At 42.4% G+C, this 24,140-nt stretch overlaps 1 protein-coding gene across 15 annotated transcripts in view; it reads right to left on the bottom strand.

Moving 5' to 3' along the window:
- The window catches only part of CEP152 (centrosomal protein 152), a 66,915-nt gene that overhangs the window by 32,390 nt on the left and 10,385 nt on the right, over positions 1 to 24,140 (bottom strand). For 13 of the 15 annotated variants that reach the window (XM_075897196.1, XM_075897200.1, XM_075897198.1 and 10 more), the window contains 10 exons: positions 21,813 to 21,913; positions 21,487 to 21,553; positions 20,925 to 21,266; positions 19,492 to 19,660; positions 17,871 to 18,011; positions 14,853 to 14,992; positions 11,259 to 11,459; positions 8,148 to 8,295; positions 6,578 to 6,669; positions 5,037 to 5,200 (listed from right to left, as the gene is read on the bottom strand). In XM_075897196.1, the coding sequence (XP_075753311.1) occupies positions 5,037 to 5,200; positions 6,578 to 6,669; positions 8,148 to 8,295; positions 11,259 to 11,459; positions 14,853 to 14,992; positions 17,871 to 18,011; positions 19,492 to 19,660; positions 20,925 to 21,266; positions 21,487 to 21,553; positions 21,813 to 21,913 (1,565 nt within the window). The remainder of the gene's footprint in view (positions 1 to 5,036; positions 5,201 to 6,577; positions 6,670 to 8,147; positions 8,296 to 11,258; positions 11,460 to 14,852; positions 14,993 to 17,870; positions 18,012 to 19,491; positions 19,661 to 20,924; positions 21,267 to 21,486; positions 21,554 to 21,812; positions 21,914 to 24,140) is intronic. The other 2 variants (XM_075897191.1, XM_075897192.1) reach the window with 2 other exon arrangements.

Raw genomic sequence — 24,140 nt, 5'->3', positions numbered from 1 at the left:
GGTGCCTCCTCGTGCCGTTGGTGTCCATTAGGCATGCGCCAGGCGCAGCCCCCTCTATTCCTTCTTTAACCTTGCCATTGGACCAAGAAGGCTCCAACACAGGGGAAGGAGGGAGGGTAGTGGAGCACTCACAGGGACACCCATCTTGAAGAACTCGCATTACTGCACAGGGTGAGTAACTCTTTTATTCTTTCAGTGATGTCCCCATGGGTGCTCCACTTTGGGTGACTACAAAGCAGTAGTCGAATCGTGGAGGCGGGTTTGGAGCCCTGCCACCTAGGATAAGACCCCTTGTCCAAAAGCCATAGATGATGCGATGGTAGAGATAAGCGTGCAACGTTTTGCAAACATGTGGGTGGATGACCAAGTGGCTACCTTGCAAATGTCCTCTAGAGGCACATTTTTGAGGAAAGAAGTTGTGGAAGCCATGGTCCAGGTTGAGTAGGTGATATCAAATGGCTGTTTGTTGTGGATGGTATATCATGTGTGGATACATGATGAGATCCAGCTGGAAATCCTCTGGGAAGAGACTGCTTGGCCCTTCGAACAAAATCATTGTAAAAATCACTCACTCTTCTCCTATTCTTTGCCGAATGTTTGATCTATGTAGAACATCTGCGGACATCAAGGGTATGCCGTGTACCCTGGGATGGATCTGCGTACAGCTTGGGGAAGAACGCAGGTAAGTATATAGGTTTGTTAATATGAAAGGGCGAAGGGACCTGGTTGTCCCCATTGAAGATAAATGTATTTGAGGGCTTGGACATCTATCTCCCATTCACGATGATCATAAAAGATATGTCTGAGATTGTCCGCCACAACACTGAGTACCCCAGGAGGTACGTGGCTAATTTGGTGTGCAAGGCACCAGTTCCATAATTTGAGGACTTCCGTACAAAGGGAGGGTGACCGGGGCTCACCCTGTTGGTTGATAGAATACATTCAAAAGTTGTGTTATCTGTCGTGATACTGATTGTTGTGTGTGCTATATGGGGTAGAAACGGGCATGCCCAATGAACAGCCCTTAGTTCTAGGAGATTGATATGGAGCTTTTGTTCACTCAAGGACTATTTGCCTTGTACAGTATGGGATCCAAGATGAGCTCCCCATCCCATAAGGGATGCATCGGTCATGATGGTTACAGTCTGAGTCAGCTGATGAAATGGCACATCCCGTAGTACATTGTGTGAATGCATCCATCATTCCAATGAACTGAATACATGTGGTGGAATGGTGACTGTCCTGGAAAGGGGGTCTCTGGAGGAAGGGGGGATAGAGTATGGCCAGCCAGACCTGGAGGCACCTCATGTGTAGTCTGGCCAATCGAACCACATAAGAGGCGGTGGCCATGTGCCCTATGATTTTGAGGCATTTGCAGACCACAGGAGTGGAGGTCACATGTACCACTGTTATGAAGTTGTGAAGGGCCTTGAATCTGTGAGTGGGCAGAGCTGCCCTCGCTGCGACGATGTTGATGTGTGCGCCCATTAACTCTAAAGTATAAGTAATCTAAAGCGTGGACTTTTACTTTGTCTCAGTTTCCATATAACTACCAGATCGGTGGAGTTGTTGACCATGTCTTGTGTTTCCTGGAAGAATGTGCCTTTTATGAGACAATCGTCTAGGTATGGGTATCGGAATATTATGACTCCTTGACAGGATAGGAATGCCACAACAATGTCTAGAGTTTTGGAAAGACCTCTGGGAGCTGTTGAAAGGCTGAATGGGAGCACTCAATACTGGTAATGAAGGTTGGGATGTCAAGGTTTGCTGTTGTTGGCACCGAGTTCTGCACCATTGCGACCTGTGTTTTTGGCAGGAGTCATATCTAAAAGCCTTCGACTTTCTGCTGGAGGTCCCTAGGTATCCCAGATGCTTGGAGCCATGATGCTCTCTGAATAACAATAGCCAAGCCTGTGATCTGAGCAGCAGTGTGAGCCACATCCATGGCAGATTGTATGCCCTTCGTGCATGACATTGAGCAAAATCAGCCTCTTGTGCACCGGGAGAAACTGCAAGCGCTCTTGGAGTTTAGAATAGCTGGAGTAATCTTAATCGGCGAGCATAGCAGTGTAATTTGCTGCTCTAAGAATCTTGGAGTTACTGGGGATAGTTCTCTGAAAACTTCCACACAGTGTACAGCGGCGGTCAAAAAGGAAAATAGTATGTTAGGAATTATTAAGGGATAGAAAATAAGACACAGAATATCTTACTGCCCCTGTATAAAACTATGGTACGCCCACATCTTGAATACTGTGTACAGATGTGGTCTCCTCATCTCAAAAAAGATATTTCGGCCTTAGAAAGGGTTCAGAAAAAGGCAACTAAAGTTATTAGGGGTTTGGAAAGGGTCCCATATGAAGAGAGGCTAAAGCGACTGGGTCTTTTCAGTTTAGAAAAGAGGAGACTGAGGGGGGATATAATAGAGGAATATAAAATCATGAGTGGTGCGGAGAGGGTGAATAAAGAAGTTATTTATTAGTTCCCATAATAGAAGAACTAGAGGACACCAAATGAAATTAATGGGTAGCAGGTTTAAAACTAATAAAATAAAGTTCTTCTTCACACAGTGTGTAGTCAGCCTGTGGAACTCTTTGCCAGAGGAGGCTGTGAAGGCTAGGACTATAACAGAGTTTAAAGAGAAGCTAGATAATTTTATGGAGGTTGGGTCCATAAAAGGCTATTAGCCAGAGGATAGAAATTGTGTCCCTTGGCCTCTGTTTGTCAGAGGCTGGAGATGCATGGCACGTGACAAATCGCTTAATCACTATCTTCAGACCACCCCCTTTGGGGCACCTGGCGCTGGCCACTGTCAGCAGACAGGCTTCTGGGCTAGATGGACCTTTGGTCTGACCCAGTACGGCTATTCTTATGTTCTTATAAGATAGCTGAAGAATAGACCTTGCACCCCATGATGTCCATCCATTTATGGTCCTTGTTCTGTGGAGTGGACCTCATGTTGAGCTGTTTTTCCCAGTGTCTGACCAAGTTGACTACTAAGGATTTTGGGGGCAGGTGTATAAAGAGAAAGTCCATGCCTTTAGATGTTATAAAATACCCCCACCAACCAGAAGGCTGTCTGCAAGTAACGGACGCTAGGGTTTGCCAGATGTTAGGGGAGGTGTCCATAATGGCTTCATCCATCAGGAGGGTAATCCTGGAGTATGTAGGGGGCTGAACAGTAAATAAAAGGCAATATTGCTTCTCTTGCACTTCCTGCAGTTCCCGTTCCTTTGCCAGGGCTATTCTGTTAAAAAGTTCTTGGAACGGTTTAGAATTGTTGGATGGAGGCAGGGTGGTAGAAATGATACCCAGATGAGGCTAAGAGGAGGAGTTGTGTAGGGGTACCTGTGTTCCCCCTCAGACAACTCTCTAACTAAGTCAGACTGAATGGGCTCTGGAGAGTTCGGTGCTATGGCTAATGGTGTGGGTTGAAGAGACTGAGGTGGTCTTTTCGATGTTGTTGACAGAGCAGTGTGATGCTCCTACGAGAAGACCAAGACTCTCAGGGATGCAATTGTCCAGAGTGGGTAGTGGGGATATGCCCAATGTTGTGAGTATCAAGGCGGTGGTGGAGGAGGGTGAGACTGTCTGGAGGAGCAAGACTCCCAAGGTGGGAACTGCTGAGCTGGACTTGAATGCTGAGATGAGAAGCAGCTATGTGTCTTGGTGCTGGCTTCACTGGGGGAGATCGATGAGACCGGTAATCTCAGTGATTGAATGGACCACACCGATGAATACAGAGATGGCAGTACTGATGAAGCCTGGATGAAAGGGGGCATACGGTGCCGTGCATATTGCGGTGTCAAGGCTGAGTGTGTGGTAATTGGTACCGCAGGTGCCGTTGGAGATGTCGCCTTGAGGGGAGGCATTCCAGAGTGGGGTCTCTTCGGTGCCGCATCTGGTACGGTCTACGGTGCCGGTATGCGTCTAGTGGATGTCACACATTCGGCCATTGTGGTTGGTGCTAGTGGTGCTGACTGCTTTTGTTTGGGCTTGGAGTGGGCTCTTTTGTGTGGTGCCAGCAACTTAGGTGGTGCCATAACGGAGGTGCGGGGCTTATCACCAAGGCTCTCCCTTGAATATCTCAGTACCTGGGGGTAGTGATCAGGCTGGGGAAGTCCAGGTTTTCGCCTTCGACTTGCCAGAAGTAGAGGGACGAGCTTTGTCCATAATTTTTGGCTTGTCTGATGGTTTAGGTCTGGGGCACTGCTAGAAAAATAATCTCTAGTCATTGGCACAAGGACGCACCAGAACCCGGAGTGGAGCCCCCACAGGGACATCACTCGAAGAAGAACTAGATTTGTTTTGTTACTATGTTACCTGCAAAGAACTTCATTTACACATTTATATACATTATTTCAACAAATGATCTATACAATTGATTAGAAAACAATTAGAGTTTCCAGGATTAAGAAATTATTTCCTAAAACTGCTTCAACTCTGCATAAATTATGCTACTGTGAACTATAACTAGTGATCAGTTGTTTAAAACATTGCTTTAAACAAACAAACAAGTAAGAGGTGCCATTTTGAGCATCCAAGAGTATTCATACATATTTTGAAACCCTGTCCTTGAAGACCAAGAATTTCAATAGGTGAGGAATGGCTGTCTACTGTGCTCTGTGTATACATTTATCATCCAATATTTCCCTGTATACCTAATATTCATAGTACAGAATCTGCCAACTACTTCTGTAGGCAAATATCAAAGGAAGATTTTTAAAAGGATAAGTTTTCAACATGTTGCATACAGGTCTACTAAATCCCCTTCTATTGGTCTATAAACCGGCATAGTAACTAAATTCCTAAATAATGCACTAAAAATGTAGTAAGCAATTGGAGTATGATTTGCTAGACAGGATCAGACCATTGGTTCAAATCCACATGCAACAGCTTAAGTCAGATACACATGATTTTTTCCTTCCTTTTAAAGTATTGGGTCAGCTGGTGATACATCTTCTGTAGACTGATTGATGCATTATTATATAAACGGTTTTAGTACTTTTTTTGGTAGAATGATATTCACCCAATACCTATGAAATCTTGATTTTTTCCAGTTGACTTTTTTAATACCCAAATCCACATAAGAATCAGTCATATCCACATGAAGCTCTCCACTTGCATCATTCAGAAATACTCCAAGTTTGGCAGCAGATTCATACAAAGCAATTTCTTCCTTTAGCGCTGTTAGCTCTTCCTAAAAAAGGCAAAAAAGTAGAATTAGAGTGACCAGGTCAACCAAGTCAAAGCAAACTATGATATCAAGCCTTCTAGGTCTAGCAGGAATTTCTCTCTCTAAGATAGGGATGTGAACGACTATTCGATAAGCAAATGCTTATCGGATAGTCAACAAGCTAGTCGACTAGTCGCTTTCCCTCTCCTTGCTGCCTCTATTAGAAAGAAGAAGCAAGCAGGTGCAGGAGGGAGAAGGGGGTGCTTCAAAGCCATAGCACCGCATGGAGCCCGGGATTAACTGGGGACTCCCCTGCTGACCCCGGGCTACATGTGGTACTACTGCTTTGAAACATATCAGGGAGCACAAGGCCAGCGGGAGACTGCTTGAATCCCCGGTTGGCTCCGTGCTCCCCACAAGTGCTTTCGCTTTTGAAGGTGGAAGTGCCCTTATTGATTACCAAATTGCATCGACTATTCGATTAACCAATTAATCAAAATTTTACATCCTTACTCTAAGAGGCTAAAAGTAAAATAAATTTCTGAAGTTACTAAATTTGTATCTATATTTATGGGCCATACACATTTGAACCACCAAGCATTGCTATAATTCTAGAAACACATGACTTTTTGTTAGTATTACCTATTATTCACATCTGTGATGTACTTTAATTAGAGGTTAAGTTACATTAAAAACCAAGTTGTAATATTTCTTATACGCTCACCATATGTCCAGTATATTAAAGATTTCTTAGTACCACAGCTAGCATTCAGGTAAGGGATGATTTCAGACTATTTCATCCTTACCTCTTCCTTTGTCTTCTCTCAGTTATCATCCTGATGAGGGTCTATATAGAGGGAGTGCAGCAGTTTAGCTGCACTAGCAGCTAGTGTAGTGAGAAGATTCATAGTTTCCAAGACGGCAGGATTTTACAAGTTAAATATCTAAATGAACTAAACTGAGAACATGGACTTCCAGAAATAATTGGTAGCAACATTCTCCACATTTGCTCATGGTGGTAATACTTGTTCATAAAGATATGCTTCAGAACAATATTGTACTTCCAATAAGTCCCTTCCTGTTCAATTAGATTTTTCTCTTTACTTTGGAAACAGAATTTGAATTTGAAATACTTTCTTCTCCCATCAGCACACTAGATGAACACATGATGTAAAGTTTACACTGCTGAGACACATGAATCCCTGTGTTTTAAATGAGCAAGTCTGGCAAGGAATATACATTCTGAGTCTGGAGAGCCATTCTCCTTTCAACAACGAAATACCTACTGATGAATTCAACTTCCATGACATGTCTACAATGTGGTTCAGCTTAGTAGATTCTCATCCTTCCTGCCACCTCCCTTTTCTATGTCAAAATATTTTTTCATAAAAGTAAATTAACCTGCAAAGTCTTGTTCATGTTGTTGCTCATCAGCTGTGCGGACTGAGTTTGCTGTAGTTGTAATCGTAATTGATTTGTCTCCTGTATCGAACCTATAGAAGAGAACACTTACATAAGGAAGAGGACTACTGAAAATTCACTAACAAAAGTAAATATATTGTCTATGGCTGTAGCTCTTATTCATGTACATTGCTCCTGAACTCTGCTATTTTAAAATATAAGTTATAAAAAAGGGGAAGAGATTTTTTTGGCTACTTGGAAAAAGAGATTATTTTTTCAGATTTAAATAGCAGCTTGTTCAATGCTCAAATTGCAGTGGGTTTATTTCTTCAGGTTTTTTTAAACTGGTAGTTTAAAGTAGAAATTACAAGAAATAAGACATGTCAAATGTTTGTTTTTCTTGTAATTATCCAGGAGCAAAGAGAAAATTGAGAAACTACCCCAAAAACACATCAGGAATAAGGTTGTCTTGGAAAGTAGGTTGAAGGAAGGAAGGAAGGAAGGAAGAGAGAAAGAAAGAGAGAAAGAAAGACGAATTTTAAGACATTGCCAATATAACATTACTTTTAAGGGTATTACGCAATAGCTTTTGCTGCCTAAATTATCAACCACTCTTTGGTTAGCCAACTGCATCCCACTTAATATTGCCAGTTACATTTATAATTACTTATTGCTTTATTATAGAAAATAAACTTAAAAAAATAATCCCCCCCTCCCACCCACTTCCATTTAGACTTTTCCCAAAATCTTCTTAACAGGAAGATTGTTAAGGGATTACTTCCAATGGAAGAGTTGGCTTATTTTTCCTTTAGTTTCAAATTCAAATGTGCTCTCTTTGGCAAACTGCAACAGAGATATGTTGATCCCAGTCCAGTAAGAACCGAAGTAGGGTTGTTTACACATACACTGGCATAGCTTGGGAATTAGTTTGTCATATTTGCTGAATTAGTTCAGTTAAACCAGTGCAAGTCTGTGGGCAGGCACTCTTATTTTGGTTTAGAAGAGGCTTATTTTGACTTCGCTTCATTCACACATTTTTAGTTTAAATAAACAGTAGTAATAAGCCACTCAGACCAAAACCTGCACACAAACTTGCAGAGGTTTAATGAATTCAGTTTGAAAACATATCTAACTAAACCACTGAAAGTGTGTAGACAAGGTCTGAAACCACCAATTAAATACTGGTTACTGAGTCATTATTTATCTGGGACAAGTGACAACAGTTTTCCATCACCAATCTCCTAAACCAACCAGTGCCCTGAGGCACAGTTTTTAAGAACAATATTGCTGAAGTTAGTGATTTATCAATAGACAACTATGGAATATTAAAGGCGGCAAGTTTTACATATTCATGCAATGTATCTTGCACTATGAGTTGTTTTCACTATGAGTTGTTTGTCCTAACATTTCATTTCATGCCTAAAATCATGTAATGAATTTCAGTTAAATCTGGTTAACCTATTTCTTCCCAAAAAGTCTAATACATGTTTATTAAACACTCTGCACCTAATATGCAATTTCATCCTTATTGTTTCCATCATAGCAGAAAAGAAGAATGGACAACACTAACCCGTTTGCAGTAAGTTTGCACACTGCTTTTGACTTTCTTCTAGGCTTCTTGTCAGTCGGTTGATTATCTCTGTTTTTTCTAGTTTGCTTTCTTCCAGCATTCTTTCAAGCTGCTTCACATGTTCCCTTAGATTACAACAAAGATCCTTCTAATGAGAGATTTTTGAAGTCACAAATTGATCACTCACAGGCAGTCTAAATAGTTATCAAGTAAAATTTAAAATACAAATAAATTAAGCATGTATCAAAGGCAATACTGATAGTGATTTTCCTTAGTTCTTAAACACAGAACAGAAAGTATGATCTAAATGATTTAAGCTACAAAGTCTACCAGAATCTTTTAGAAAAATATTGTTCAAGTGCAAAACATTAGCCTCACCTATCCTAAAAACACTTGTATTCACTGAAAAAAAAGTAAGTTTGTTTTAACATCAAGAGACCATTTACATCGAAGTACAGGCAGTCCCCGACTTACGCGGATCCGACTTATGTCGGATCCGCAGATACGAATGGGGCTGCCCCAGAGTACACGGACTGCGGGACCTCGCGGTCCTGCCGCCCGTGTACTCTGGGGCTCTCTCTGCGTCTCCCTGGTCTGCAGACCAGGAAGACGCAGAGCAAAGCCGCGGAGGGGCTCGGGCAGCCCAGGGGCGCCTGGGCTGCCCGAACGCCCCCACTCGCCCCCCCGCGGCTTTGCAAAGCCGCGGGGAAGCCGGCAGCGGAGCAGTCCAGGCGCGCCTGGGCTGCATCGCTGCCCGAGCCCCCCCCCCGCGGCTTTGCAAAGCCGAGGGGGGGGCTCGGGCAGCGTGGCACCCCAGGCGTGCCTGGGCTGCTCCGCTGCCGGCTTCCCCGTGGCTTTGCAAAGCTGCGGGGGAAGCCGGCAGCAGGACAGCCCAGACGCCCCGCGGCTGTCCCGCTGCCGGTGTCCTCAGAGGCTTTGCTCCCCGTCTCCCTGGTCTGCTGGTCTCCAGGGCTATGTCTAGACTGCAAGCCTCTTTCGAAAGAGCCTCTTTCGAAAGAGAGCGTCTAGACTGCACGTTGAACTTTCGAAAAAGCGGCTTGCTTTTTCGAAAGAAAGCATCAAGTGAGTCTGGATGCTCTCTTTTGAAGAAGCCCTATTTACATTGAAGAACGCCTTCTTTCGAAAGAGGAACTTTCGAAAGAAGGCGTTCTTCCTCGTGAAATGAGGTTTACCGCCATCGAAAGAAAAGCCGTGTTCTTTCGATTTAATTTCAAAAGAACGCAGCTTGAGTCTGGACGCAGGGGAAGTTTTTTCGGAAAAAGGCTACTTTTCCCGAAAAAACCCGAGTCTGGACACAGCCCAGCAGACCAGGGAGACTGGGAGCAAAGCCACGGAGGACCCAGGCGGCGGGACCGCGGTGCGTCTCGGTCCACCGCCCGTGTCTTCCTGGTCTGCTGGGGTGGCGGGGGCACAGCTAGTACGCACCCCTCCCCCCCCCCCCAGCAGACTAGGCTTTTCTCCGGACGCCTGTGGCAGAGCAGCTGGGGTGCTGCCGGTTGGTCCCGCAGCGCCGCTCTGGGCGCTACTGGTCCAGCCCAGGAGCACCCCAGCTGCTCTGGTCCTGATTCAGCCACTGCTGGTCAGTTTCAGCAGCGACTGAACCAGGACCCTGGGGCAGAGCAGATGGGGTGCTGCTGGGTTGGTCCAGTAGTGCCGAGGAGCGGCGCTACTGGAGCAACCCAGCAGCACCCCAGCTGCTCTGCCCCAGGCGTCCTGATTTAGCCGCTGCTGAAACTGACCAGCGCTGACTACAGGAAGCCCGAGGCAGAGTTGCTCTGCCCCAGGCTTCCTGGAATCAGCTGCTGATCAGTTTCAGCAGCAGCTGACTTGGGGACGCTTGGGGTTCTTAAGTTGATTCTTTATGTAAGTCAGAACTGGCGGTCAGTTTCAGCAGCGGCTGAATCGGGATGCCAGTTCCGACTTACATACAGATTCAACTTAAGAACAAACCTACAGTCCCTATCTTGTACGTAACCCGGGGACTGCCTGTAGTTAAGACAAGTAGATTTTACCTCAAATAAATACATCAATATATGACCAGACAGAGGGTCATAGTTTGACCTCAACTAGTTGCATTGGAGGTGGTAAAATCTATAGCAAGTGGTTTCTGCTATTTTTTTGTATATTGAGATAGCTATTTTGATGTAAAAATACACCTTTTTATTTTGCAGAGGATTAGTGGAGGGTAGAAGGAAATTGGTGACTAATTTAGTGCCTTCCTGTACACAGTCAGCACCCATCTACACTTACCTGCACCATCAATCTACTGCAGCTACACTATTTATATGTGATATACATGTGAAGCTTACTCACTGAGACTAGCGTGCAGTAAGGTTGATGGGGGCTGCCCTCCCGTCGACACTGGCTATTCTTCTCATCTTGGTGGAATACAAGCGTCGACGGGTCACTCTCAGATATCGATTGATCATGTCAACAGCAGGCATAATAAATCGACACCTGGTGGATCGATCACTGCAGTGTGGAACCACTGCATAGTGTAAATGAGGCTTTAGTTACTAGTTAATTCTCAAAACATCCCAGATGAAGTATGTTTTTCAGTATTTTTACAATTTAATTTTGTTTCTCATCTGCACAAGAGTTTAAGCAAGGAAAAGCAGACAGATTCTGATTTCCGATGGCATGATCAGAACACACCTCAGTTTAAAAAACTATAAAAGCCAATTTCTTACAAGTGCAACAATATAAAGAGTTATTTAAGGTGTGACCCTATCATGTGCTATAAGTAATTGAAATTAGAGAAGTCTTAGATGTTACCTGTGGCAATAATATTTAAAATCCTTTATATAGCAGCATTGGTTTTTGGTGTTTTTTTAAAAAGTATCTAATTAAAATCACATCCAAAAGGCTTTGTGGACACACATGACAATGCTTATAAACATATATATTGTGTTAGTTTCAAAATGTGACTTTTGTGACTACTTCTCTCTGTTCTGTTATCTTCTAGAAGGGAGGACTGAGTTTTACAGGCCATGGGAAGAATGAATAATTTCAGAAGGGACTGGATGGAGAAGAGTGTGCTGCTCTACAGTTTTCTAGGATTTAGACAAATATTCTAAACTCCAGCCTAACCTGCTCCTGAAGTGCAGAATTTGTAGCATCAAGTTTCTGTTCTAATGATAATACTTGCTCTTCATACTTCTGCTTCAGTGCTGCAACTACGGTCTCATGCTGTTCTCTCGCTCGCTGAAGAGAGTCAGAACGTCTAAGCTCTAATAGCTGCTGCTGCATGCTTTCCATGGCTAACTCTGCCACTTTAGACTGTTTGAAGAGCTACAAAAAACAAAAACAAACACACAATATACAATACTTGAGTTCAATTACAAAAAGTTATGGAGATATAAAGGCTTCAAGAGAAGTGACTGCACAGTTAGGAAGTCCAAAGTTAAACTAAGTTTTCATCTACCATATATTTGAGAGAGTTTGTCTGTTTAAGAAATCCTCCTATATGGTAAGAGCTAGGACCATCCAAATTTGGTATACAGCTTCTTCTTCTCATAACTTAAAGCTACGTAAGGGTTTAGTTGTGCTAGAAAAATGTAGTATCTGGAATGGGATTGCTTCTCATAAAGCTGTACAGAAAAGAGATAGAATCACCGGTAGGTAAAAGGGCTGCTTAGGGTGCATCCCTTCCCCACATTTAGGACTACCACAGCCCTGAGCCTCCCATCCCCCAGTTGCCCTTTAGGTACAATGTAGAGGGGGACTCAAGCTGATTTGTATGGGAATGTTGCTGGCTGTTCTTCAGGGAGTGAGGGGAAGTGCACAGTTGCTGCATTCCTCACTCTGGCTGGAGTGTGCAGGGGGTAGATAAACCTGGACCTACCCCAGCCGTGCCCACCAGAGCTGCAGGAGCCATGAAGAGGCACTTCTCACCTGGCCTCAAACTGCTGCAGAGAGAGAGAGAGAGCTGGGGCAGTCCTCTCTCCCTGGGGCAGCCTATCCACTGAATCCATCATCCCCAGCCTCAACCCAGAGGAATGATTCAAAATGAAGCATGTACATTTTTATTTTATTTTATTTTCCAAAAAACAAAAATTGAGTTAAGGACACAAGCAATGCCATGTAATCTTCTAGTAGATTCATAAATTTCAAGGCCAGAACCGATTACTGATATAATATAGTCTGAACTCCTAACTTCCCCCAAAACAGTTCCTAGAGCATCTCTTTTAGAAAAAAATCCAAACCTGATTTAAAAATTGTCAGTGATGGAGACTCCACCATAGGGTTGATAAACTGTTCCAATGGTTAATTACCATTATTATTAAAAACTGACACCTTGTTTCCAGTCTGAACATATCTAGCTTCAACTTCCACTCCTTCGATCTTTTTCCTCTCTTAGGGCAAGTCTACACTAGGAAATTATTTCAAACTAACTTATTTCAAAATAATAACTCCCAAAATAACTGTTTCGAAATAAAAATTATTCCTTGTGGAAAACAGGAAATAACAGGCTTGGTAGTGTGGATGCTTCGCTAGTTATTTCGAAATAATTCGCTAGTGTAGTGTAGACCAGGGCTTAAATTGAAGGGCTTACTATCAAATAATTGTTCTCCCATGAAGGTATTTAATTAGAAGGTACTTAAGTCACCCCTTAACCCAGAGTTTGGCAATCTTTTCAAACCAAAGAACCAAACTACAGTAAAACTCCAATAGTCAAAGTAAACACAAGTCAAAGTAAATATGATTCTCCTGAGTCAGCTGGGACGACATTGTTTTCTAAGAGATCAGTCCTGCTGGAAATCCTGTGCATATGCACACACAAGTGCATATTATAAACAGCTCTTGACAACTCTATTTTTAACCAGAAGTGTATGTTTGTTACTAAAAAGGCAACACTATAGGATCCCTCCTTAAAAAGATGAATTAGCAGGAACCAACAAAAAATTGGAGCACAAGTTCATCTCCTCGGGTGTATTCTAATCAATTGTTGGGGTACTCTGGCTGTCAGATCCCCATTTCTTAAATATTATTTACATATTATGCTTATGCATATTTTTGATAAATAGTTTAGCGGGTCAGTATTTTTATGAAGAAAATTTAAAATTCTTCTAGATTGTCCCCATTAGGTATACATTTTGTTATGAATATAGACAAGTGAGATACAACCTCAAACAAGCATTTTATAAAGTTACCACCATTGCTTCTGCAATCCTTATACAAGCGTAACTCCTATTGACTTTGTAAAGTCACATTCCAGCCTCACGGGGCCTGATTCATAGTCATTCTACCCTTTGCAACAAGTTTTTAAGAGCAATAGGGCAGCAATACAACTATAAGAACCCTCAAAAGAAATTCTTCCAATGCAGAAGGCCCTCTCTAGCCATACATAAGAGTCTTCAATAAAAGGGGCATTCTAGACTGTGCTCTGGGGATGAAGGGGACTTTTCCAACAGCAGAAAGAGAAGTGACCAGGAAAGTCGTACGCCATGTTTATTTCCTGGATGCCACAAAGCTGAGGGAAGATAAGACAGCCTTTAAGGATACTCTATCTGTATTAAAAGATCAAATGGCCCCAGCAGCTTGAGAATTAGGGGAGTCAGAGTGCAAGCCCCCCTATCTCCATCCCTTAGCCAGGCACTAGACATGCCACATACAAAAAATAAACAAATCTCATTGGATTAACTTTATGATCCAAAATCACAACAATGTTCCTCCCACTTCAATAGCCGAGAGGCACTTAAAGACCATTATAATCTGTTAATGATATCCAAGAGCTTCAAAACTAGGGATGTTATATATCGGTTAACTGAATAGTCAATTAACCTCATTAATTCTTATTGGTTAGTCAACTATTCTATACTGTAGTCCCAAGGGGTGGGGTGCACTGATACAGAGGCAGCAGCATGGGGTTCCAGGCAGGAGCCAGTCTAAAAAAAAAAATCAGTTAATTGACTATACTATGACATCCCTAGTCACAACCATAATTTTCAATGTATTTATCTTTCAGAAAGTAAAAACATCCTCAAGTCACAGAGACAGAGCAGAAACAAAGAAGACCTTGTAACGCATGCTTGGGGTGGATGAGGAGGAAAGCGACAAACAAAAACAAAGTGCTCAAATGAGCCATAATAAGAGATGCCATTAACATCAGAACCTGTTTAAAAAGATAAATAAAATAGGTTTTTCATTGAGATGTGATTTATCAGCTAATACGATTCATTTAAGACCAAGGGTATTGGAGATCTCATTACAGAAGCTTCATCTTTAACATGCAGCAGTGAAAGAGTAACACTCCATCATAGCCACTGCAACACTTCTTTTAAAGGCAGTTAGACAGGATTTCTGATATGCAGTAAATGATGCATTAACAGAACCACCAAAATATCTGAGAAACCATGGATTTTATACTTCCAAATTGCAATTATAAAACTAAAGAATAAATATTTAAAATAGTTAATCATATTTACCTTTCTTACTAGGTTTTTTGGGTCAACAGTCCATAAGAGTGGGGAAATTTTGCTAATTCAGTCTGGATTATAGATTATAATCTATGATATTTTACACTAGACGTTTCAACTCATTCTCATCTACTCTGGGTCTTAAATAACACCGGCTGGAGTGCTTCTAAAAGAGTATATTAATCTTTGTTAAACTGAAGATTCACTTTGTATCCTAAGTACAACTACAGACATTTTTCACAGTTACAGTTAATAGTTACAGTACCTGCTCCTCATTGGCAGTAAGAGTTTGAATTTGGGTTTCCAGTGCTTTAATTTGACCTTCAAGATGTACCTCCCGTTCTTTTCCATTTTGATACAGTTTTTGGGATTCCTGGAGGCTAAGGGCCAATCCATCCTTTTCATCTTACAATAGAAATAAATATTTAAGCATTATAATAGTTGTAAGAGGAGTTCTACCATAAGCCTTTCTGGAAGACTATTCATTCGGTACCTGGGTCTGTGAGTATAATGCTTTACGGGGCACCTCTTCCCTCAGCCTAATGAGCTGGAGAAAGCAGAGCAGCCTGTATCAACCCGGCCAGCAGAGGGGCAGGGAAAAACCCAGCCAGGATCCCCTGCACTCTCAACATCCTAGTATAAAGAAACACCTTTCTATTTGCACAAGCAACCAGCACCATCACATGCAGTAAGAGTCAGGATGGAAGAAACAAAATAGGATCTCCCAGGAAATGAAAAACAGGGACTTGCCTAGAAACTACCAGGGATTTTAGCAGACAGGTTACTGTTTGAACTTTGGTCATTATTTTCTGTTTGCTGCTTGCTTTTTTTGCCCCCATTTCTTCTCCTCCCCTCCTTGCTACAATTCTGCCTTACCTCACTTCTAACCCCACACAAAGTGATTAAGTACAACAAAGACAAAATTGTGCCCATCAACAATGTTCCCTCAAATTTATTCCATCCACGTGTGAAATATATTTTATTATGTGCACCAAGGCATGTGCAAATATGCACCACCAACAGAAACACATGCTGCCGGTTGTGTTAATCCACTGCGCAGTATTTGGACGGCCACTCAAGCGCACACCTTACAGGGAACATTGCCAATTAACACTGAACATTGTCTCAGACGTATCTCTGCTTTCTACCCTTTATCTATTTTTTTTTACTTTTAGACCAGACTCTCTGGGGCAGAGACCACATTATTTAAACCCTGTAGAAGTATACAGGACACAGTGCAGCTCCAGATCCTGATGGAAGCCTCTAGCAATGAGGTTGTGGACTCTTCATCTCTGGAGATATTTAAGAGCAGGTTAGAAAGATATCTATCAGTGATAGTCTAGATGGTGCTTGGTCCTGCCGTGAGGCCAGGGGACTGAACTCTTATGACTTCTCAAGGTCCCTTCCAGTTCTAGTGTTCTATGATTCTAATGTGGCATTCATTCTCTTCAGTATCACCATGGAGTTCAAGAAATTTCATTCATATAGCTATAAATATTTTTTAAAAATTAAGTTAAAAATAACCAAAGAGGTATTGAGTTAAGCCTCAATTTAGGAGAGCATTTAAAGTTAAGAATGATCCTGAACAGAATACTTTCCTGACTTAAGACCTTAATATGATAACATCAGGCACAAGTAATTCAGTGATCAAATTGCTCACTGCACCCAAGTTAACAGCTCTCTCTGGAACCAATGGGTTGTACTAACCTATCTAGAGGAAGCACTTGGTTACTATCCAGCTGAAAATAAAATGGCACAAAGAGCAGCAATTTACCAGGAAAGAAAAATGACTCTTCCTTTCTACACATTTCTCTTGTTTTCCTTCCTTTCACTATTATTAAAATGACAGGGTCTAAGTAAGTAAATAATTCACTAGCCAATATTTTAGAATTGGGATACAGATTAATGGCAAGTGATTTATTTAATAATCACAGAAATCAGTCATGGCGAGTAATGCATGTCAAACAGATGAGAAAGTACAGCAGTAAGGTTGAATTTGGTACTTGTTTGCTGAATTCTTCTTCTTTGGTTATCCATTTGTTAGGTGTCTTGCACCTTCCTCTGAAACAGTGGGTATTGACCACTGCCAGAAACTCCTCTGATCCAATGTGCCCATTCCTATAGTCTTTTTAAAAGTATAACCTAAAGCAGGATTGGGCAATAATTTTTGGTGTGGGCCACTCCAAGATTTTGGAAAGTGGTCAAGGGCTGCACTTTTCTGTGGAGGAGGTGCAGGGTCTAGGATAGTACAGAAGGGCACATGGGGTAAGGGACTGGGGTGCAGGACATGGTGTGAGTTTTGAGAGGGAGTTTGAGTGAAGGAGGGGGTTGTGACCAAGGTCAGGGCAAGTATTGAAATGTAGGGTCAGGGAAGGAGTATGGGTGCAGGAGACAATTCTGGTCTGGGGCAGGGGATATAGAAGGGGGTCCAGGAGGGAGTTCTGACCTGGAGCGGAGGGGTGCAGCGTGTTTGGATGGTGACCTGGGGGAGGGAGTTGGGGGAATAAGAGGCAGGAGTGCCAGAGGCAGGCTCTGGCTGGGAGGCACTTTCCTAAGCGTCTCCCGGCCAGCAGCCCTACAACACCCCTAAGGCAGGCTAGGCACCCTGTATGCTGCAGCCACAGAACGCTTAAAACTGCAGGCTGTTCCCTCCAGATGGCTCTCAGCTGTGGGAAGCGGAAGAGGCTTGCGCTGCCGCTGTCCCCCAGGGCAATCTCTCCGCTCCTCTTAGCTGATTGTTTTCAGCCAATAGGAGCTGAGGATTGGGCTGGAGGCAGGGAGATCACACGAAGCCTTCCCCTCCCTCCAGATCAGAAGGGCACATGGAGCAGCCCCTCGCTAAAACAGTGACAGCTGCGTGCCCAAGGGTCCCAGCAGGGTGTCCGCAGGCTGGATCCAGTGCCTTGGCGGACAGAATCTGGCCCGCGAGATGTATCTTACTCACCCCTGACCTAAAGTGTGAAAACAGTTCCAGTGTAGCTCTAAGTCTTCAGCTATCCACCAGGGGGCTAAATATCTGCTGTATTGCAGCGCCTAAGTGCATGCAGAGGGGATATAAAATGCCAGCAAAATAGAAACCAATTGTTTGAACTGCTGAAAGTGCTTTACACCCCCATTGTATAAATGACTACAAAAGGTACAGGGGGGTAATGCTCAGATTCTGAACCCAAATCAAGTTTGCAAGTATAATCAGCATACGTTAAACAGAAATTTATGAGTACATTAAAAGTAGTTAGATCTCAGGAGATTCTAGAAATTAAAGCTCCATATAAATTTGTTTTACCTTTGACCATTGCAAGCTGATGATTCAGATACCTAATCTGCTGTGTACTCTTTTCCATCTTTTCAGTAAGTTCTTCCAGTTGTCTCTCTCTTGCTTTATTAAGAACCTGAAGTTGAAGAACCTGCATATTGTCCGCAGAATCTGTCAAAGTTTAAAACATAACTAATTTTGAAACAAGCTAGCTTTTGAAAAGTGAATGACATTCTTACAGTGCAATTAACTTGTCCGAATTAGATTATAATGTTTTTGGGGCAGGAACCATTTAGCTTCTGAAAAATGCCAAATTCCTTATTGGCGCATGATAGGTAACTCCAAAACAGAGAAAAAAAATATACAACTTGCTTACTAAATGAAGAGCACCAGCTCATAGTCCCACCATTAAAGCTAACATTGTAATTCCAGCTTAAAGAGTTGTAGCTGTCACCAATTAATAGAACATTCATATGTTAACATTGGTGTACTTAACTAAATTGGCAGAGTTCCATTCCCAGTCATCTAGAGACATCTGATAGCTCTCCACTAAGCCTACAGATTTGAGAAACATTTATTGGACAGGAAGGTAAACCATTCAATGCCCAATCCTGTAAGCACCAGAGTGACTCCAAATAAATACTGAACAAGCACCAGATCTGCACTATGAGTGCTAGAGCTGCATAGCTACAGTACTGTAATTATACTGTTGTAACTACATAGTAAAGACACAGACTACAGATTTGACCCCTGTGATATGGGCTTCTGGCAATATCTGTGTATGGAATAACAATGTTACGTGTAGTGTAATTGACTAATCAAGTAGTTGATGATTTGTGCATCGATTATTCAATTAGTTGATAGGGTGGTGCTACCCCTTTGAAATGCCACCACAGCGTTTCAAAGGGGCAGCGCAGCATGGAGCTCAGGTTCCCCCCCCTTGCTGCCTCTATCTGACAGAGGCAGAAAGTGAGGGGAGAGGGGGAGAGAAGTGACTAGTCCTTAACATCCCTAGTCTGGAACCACCATGGGTGCTCCCAGGCTGGAGCTTTTTTCCCCCCTACAGGAAAAGCCAGGCTCTGCACTCAGCAACTCCTCCCCCACCCTTCCAGAGCAAGCTATTTGCCATGCTCAAGATCAGGGATGGAGGGGGAGGGGTTAGGGACAGGAATGCTAAGGGGAAGATTCAGAGTGGCTGTGAAGCCCCAAGGCTGGAGGCAAGCAGTGCAACTGGCAGCAGGGACCAGGAGCACAGCCCAACTGCTGCATGGGTACATGGAGCTTTGCATTCACCCTGCCTCTTGCCTGAAGTGCCCCTTCTAATCTCCATTTGGTCAATGCCAGCCTCTCTGCTGCCACCAGAGCTGGAGCCCCACAGCCAGTGGCAGCAGAAGAACTGGCTTTGACCAAGTGGGAAGGGATGAAAAGGGAACACTAGGGGCGGGGGGAGAGAGGGGGATCTATTGTTTTTTCATTGTAATAGGAAGAAACTAATATCACCTCAATGAACTATCCTTCAATAAAAAAAATAGAAGAAAAGTTAGGATACGTCTATGGTATCACTGTATTTTTTCCTGTGTGCTCTTGTTTAACACTGAAGTCCTCAGTGGGACCAGGATACCTATGAAAGCTTGAACTAGATAACACTTACTCCTCTCAGTATCCAAAAACTCCCGTTGCAGCTCTTCAAATACTTCATTTCTTCTTGACGCTTCCTGTGTTATTGGGACATTTTGCTGAACAGCACTTTGATATGGTTTATATGTCACTTTGTAAGATTCCATAGTTTGGCCATTAGCAACTTCAGATGCACCAAATTGCTGTTACGACAACAGATTAAAAGTAAGAACAACTGAATTAAAACTACCCTCACCTTGCACAGCAAAAGTATTTTCCCTTTGGATTTACAAGGTTTGATATTAAAAAAAGAGTTGCAGAGGCTCATTATTTAGACCGCAATCTATCAAAGCACTTAACTGCGTGTTGTCTCAGTGAAATCAGAATGATTACACATTTGCTTTAGTGCTTTGCTGAATGGGCCCTTATTGCAAAGTTTAAACAGCCAATATAAAATCAGTCCATTTAGTACCACTCTAGTGCTAATTATCCTAAAACCAACACTACATTTTTATTTTTGAAAGTTCAGATATTAACTCTGAGTTATTTTAATATGATACATTGATTGCAGAAGCATATCATGTTGTAACAACTGAAGATAGAATCAAAAAAAAATGTAGGACTGGAAGAGACCTTGCACTGAGGCAGAACCAAGTATACCTATACCATCCCTGACATGCACATGTTTAACCTGTTCTTAAAAACCTACAATAATAGGGATTCAATTAGTAATGGAATAGGTGACTCAGGGATGATAACTAGCCTTATTGTAAGAAAGCTTTTCCCCATAAATCTGTTACAAATTAAATGTATTACATGGTGTTATATCATCAGTGGACACAGAAGACAATTGATCACTGTCCTCTTTGTAAAATCCCTTAACATATTTGAAGATCTCTCCCTCTCTCAACAGAAGCTGGTCCAATAAAAGATGATAGTCTCTCGCCTACTTATCTCTCTAATCCTAGAAGCAAACAGCTACAACTACACTGTATACATTATACCACCTAATCAGTTTCCTTTCCTCAAAGGTCAGGTTTTCTAAACCGTTTTTTTCCCTCTCCTCTGTACTCTCTCCAATTTATCCATACCTTTTCCAAGTATGCTGGCCAGAACTAAACACAATCCTCCAGCAGAAGCCTCACTAATGCAGAGTAGAACATATCAATTACATCCAATGTTTTACATTCAGCTCTCCTATTAATACCTCAGAATGATGTTAGCCTCTCTCACAACTGAATCACATTATTGGTTCATATTCAGTTTGTGATCTACTATAATCCCCAAATCCTTTTAGCAGTATGCCCATTATTCCCCTATCCTGTGTGCATTTGATTTTTTCCCCTCTATATGTAATACACTGCACTACATCTAGATCTTCTAAACTGAAAGCAGCTAAAATTACTACTCTAGCATCAACACTTAAATCATTACAAACAAGATGGAAAACATTAATATTTTAAATACCTTCAAATGTTCCTTTGGAACATCCGGAAACTTTACTGTTTTGTTTTGTTGGTTATTAAATTCCTGTGTGTGGCCATTTGTGTATGGTCTAAAATTTTCTGGGAGATGATATACATTGTTCTGTTGGCAGTGACTTGGTGTATTATACCCATCTCTGCCAAGATACACATCAGGATCCTCTTCACGTTGGCTACTAGAGTAGTCCTCTTTAATTTCATAAATGCATCTTTCTTCTTCTATATTATGCTGGTCAGTCCAATTACTTGCATGTGTTTCTCCATGATTATGTAGTTGTTTATACAGGAACTGTTCAGGATACAACTTCTGTCCCTGTTCGTAACCCTATGAACAGATTAGAGATTTAATAGTTTTCCTTTCCCGAACTGTTGCCTCATGTTTTCCTCTTCAATTACAAGCTTGTCAGAACAGGCAACATGTATTGGTATTTGTTTGTAAAGCACCATTCAAGTTAATACTGTGCCCTATAAATAACTAGATCAAAAACAAGCTATTCCGAATGAGAAGACCCGATTATTTAGTCATAATTTTATCAGGCGTTTACACTTTGGGGATTCGTTACCAGAAGATGATCATTCCATCTGGCCTCATGCTCCCAAGGTTCATGTGCTCTATAGAGAAAAAGAAAATAGATAATGAAATATTAATAACCCTACTGGTATATGTGTGTGTATATGTACGTACATGTTCTCAAAAAGAGAACTAGATTAAACTATTTAGTAACTACTCAATTTAGTGTAAAACCTAAGACACAATTAAGTTGCAGTATTCTCCCATTTTTTGTATAAGTCTATCTGCCCATAGCTGGATCTTCACCACACTTTTTAAAAAGCATATAAAATGAATATCAAGAAAAATTAACTTTCTTACTGCTTTGCATCCTCATGTATGCTACAATCAGAGTAATTAGAGAGCTGGTCTCCACTGTCATCCAGCATGTCATGGGGAAGGTCTGTTAGTAGTTGTTGCAACTGAAATCAGACATGTTTCATAAGCACACATTAATACAGTACAATTTACTCAAGCTCTTTTGAAAACATAAACAAACTAAAAGTGTCACACACACCTTAGAGACTGAGAAAATACCACATTGACGTAAAACCCAATTTTCCCTCCACTGAAGAGATGCCACTCAGTTACCACAGGGCCACCATGGCAACTCAGGGCCACGTTTAGGTTAAGGATGCTTATTTATTGGGGGAATTACTACCCTGGTGAATTCTTTGGCAGGTACTTGCAAGATGTGACTTGTGCTGAAGAGCTACTGGATTAAGTGCCACAGAAGTGTCTCTTTTTGGAAAGCTAACTTACTAGAACCTTTTCCCCCATACAAAGGTGCAATCCTTGGGTGCTACCACCTCAGCAGGATTAATTAGTAGATAATAGCGGAGGGTTTAACAGTCCTTTACTTGCAGCTATGAAGCATATGGAGTGAAATGCTGATTACAGAGAGCTCTTCACAATGTAGTATACACAGCCTATCAAAGGGCTGCAGTAATCAAAGAGCTGTCCATATGTTCAAGTAGAACAGAGAGCAGAGCAGTCAGTCACTGACTGAGAAAATCCAACAAATTCAAATCCAGGAAAGAAAATTCTGTTGCCCTTGTCCTAGTGGAAGCCCAGAATGAGAATGGAAGTGGTGATGATTAATGTTCTAAATTACTGTATATCAAGAATAGGCAATGAAATCAAAACTGTAACATGTAAAAGTGTCACTTTGCCCACTTATATGCAGTTTACCAGAGAACACTCAGCTTCAAGGACTATTTCACTAGAGGGATTTCAAGGCGAGCTCGCTGATGGTGAGAAACCATCAGCTGAACACGACTGAACACTGGAATAGGCCTTTCAGGAAGGAAACTAGTACAGCAACAAAAATGTCCTTCATAATATTGGCAAGTGATTTTACTGGCAATAGCTGCAGTCTTGAAGATCAAGTATACTAACCTCTCTACCGGATGGAGGCTGCCGATAGAAGAGTGGCAGAATAGGTATACAATATATCTGGAAAAATATCTGTGTATAAAGTGTATGTATTGGTGCATAAGATGAACTTATGGAAGATCTGTCCTTTTCTCTGGGCAAGGTATCTCTTCTGAGAGTCAGAAAGAGTTATTCCTGGGCAATCTCTGACTTGGGCCCAAGAGTTGCAGTTGTTGGTCAAAGGCAGTTAGTGTTCCCCAGTCTATAGATGGTAGGTACAGCAGTCAGACTATGCCAGGGATGGGCAAAACGTGGTCCGGCAAACCAGCCTAAAACTTTGATCCAACCAGCGGACTACAGCTGGCCACTTTCTATTCATATCCTACTGCCTGTGCACTGAATTTCCAGGCAGTGGCTCAGGCAGCAGGATCCTATTTAAATGGCTGCCAGTTGCAGTGCTATCCCAGCAGAAGCCAAAGCTACAAGTCTCTTAAATAGCTGCAGCAGCGCTATTCGATTGCCTACTAGTGCTGTAGTGAAAAGGCCGAGAGCTGCAAGCCCTTTAAATTGCTGCTGTTTAAAGGGGTTGCAGCTCCCAACCCTGCCACTACTGCATTGCCTTGCAGGTGCCCAGGTTGCTGCAGCTATTTAAGGATTCCCAACTCTGGCCCTTTAAATTAGGCTTATCAGGTAGTCAAGTCAATTCCTTCCATTTCCCCCCCCCCCTTTGCTGCATCTATATCAGAGGCAGCAAGGGGTGGAGATGGAGAGGAGAGCAGGAGCCGGTGCTGGGGGGAACCAGCTTTTAAGCTGGCTTTCCCCCAGTGCCATCTCCACTGGTGGGGGGCTGAGGAGACAGAGGCCCTGTTGTGCTGTGGCTCTGCCTTTTAAATGAAGTAAGAGCCACCCAGCTCTTATTACATTTAAAAGGCAGAAGCCGCAGCAGTCTAGTCCCGGCTCGCACTGGGTCCCAGACCTACTCCCACTGTAGTTTAAACATAATAGTACATGAGCTGCCTGCACGCCCGGCTCCTACTACATTTAAACTGTATGCCCACAGCGGCCCCTTATTGACTAATCGTGTACACAATACAAATTGTATTCAGTACACAATTAATCATTTACACGATACTTAACATCCTTAGTCCCCAGCCCCACCTCTTCTACCCCAGGACCCAACAGGGGAGGGAAGGGTAGAGCTGGCCCATTACCAGTTCCAAAATTCATTAAGTGGCCCTCCAGCAAAAATTATTGCACACCCTAGGACTATGCCAT

Source organism: Pelodiscus sinensis, chromosome 14, assembly GCF_049634645.1.
Source record: "Pelodiscus sinensis isolate JC-2024 chromosome 14, ASM4963464v1, whole genome shotgun sequence".
Classification (NCBI taxonomy): Eukaryota; Metazoa; Chordata; order Testudines; family Trionychidae; genus Pelodiscus; species Pelodiscus sinensis.
Note: the sequence above shows the minus strand (reverse complement) of the source record. Positions and strands in the feature narration are given on the sequence as shown.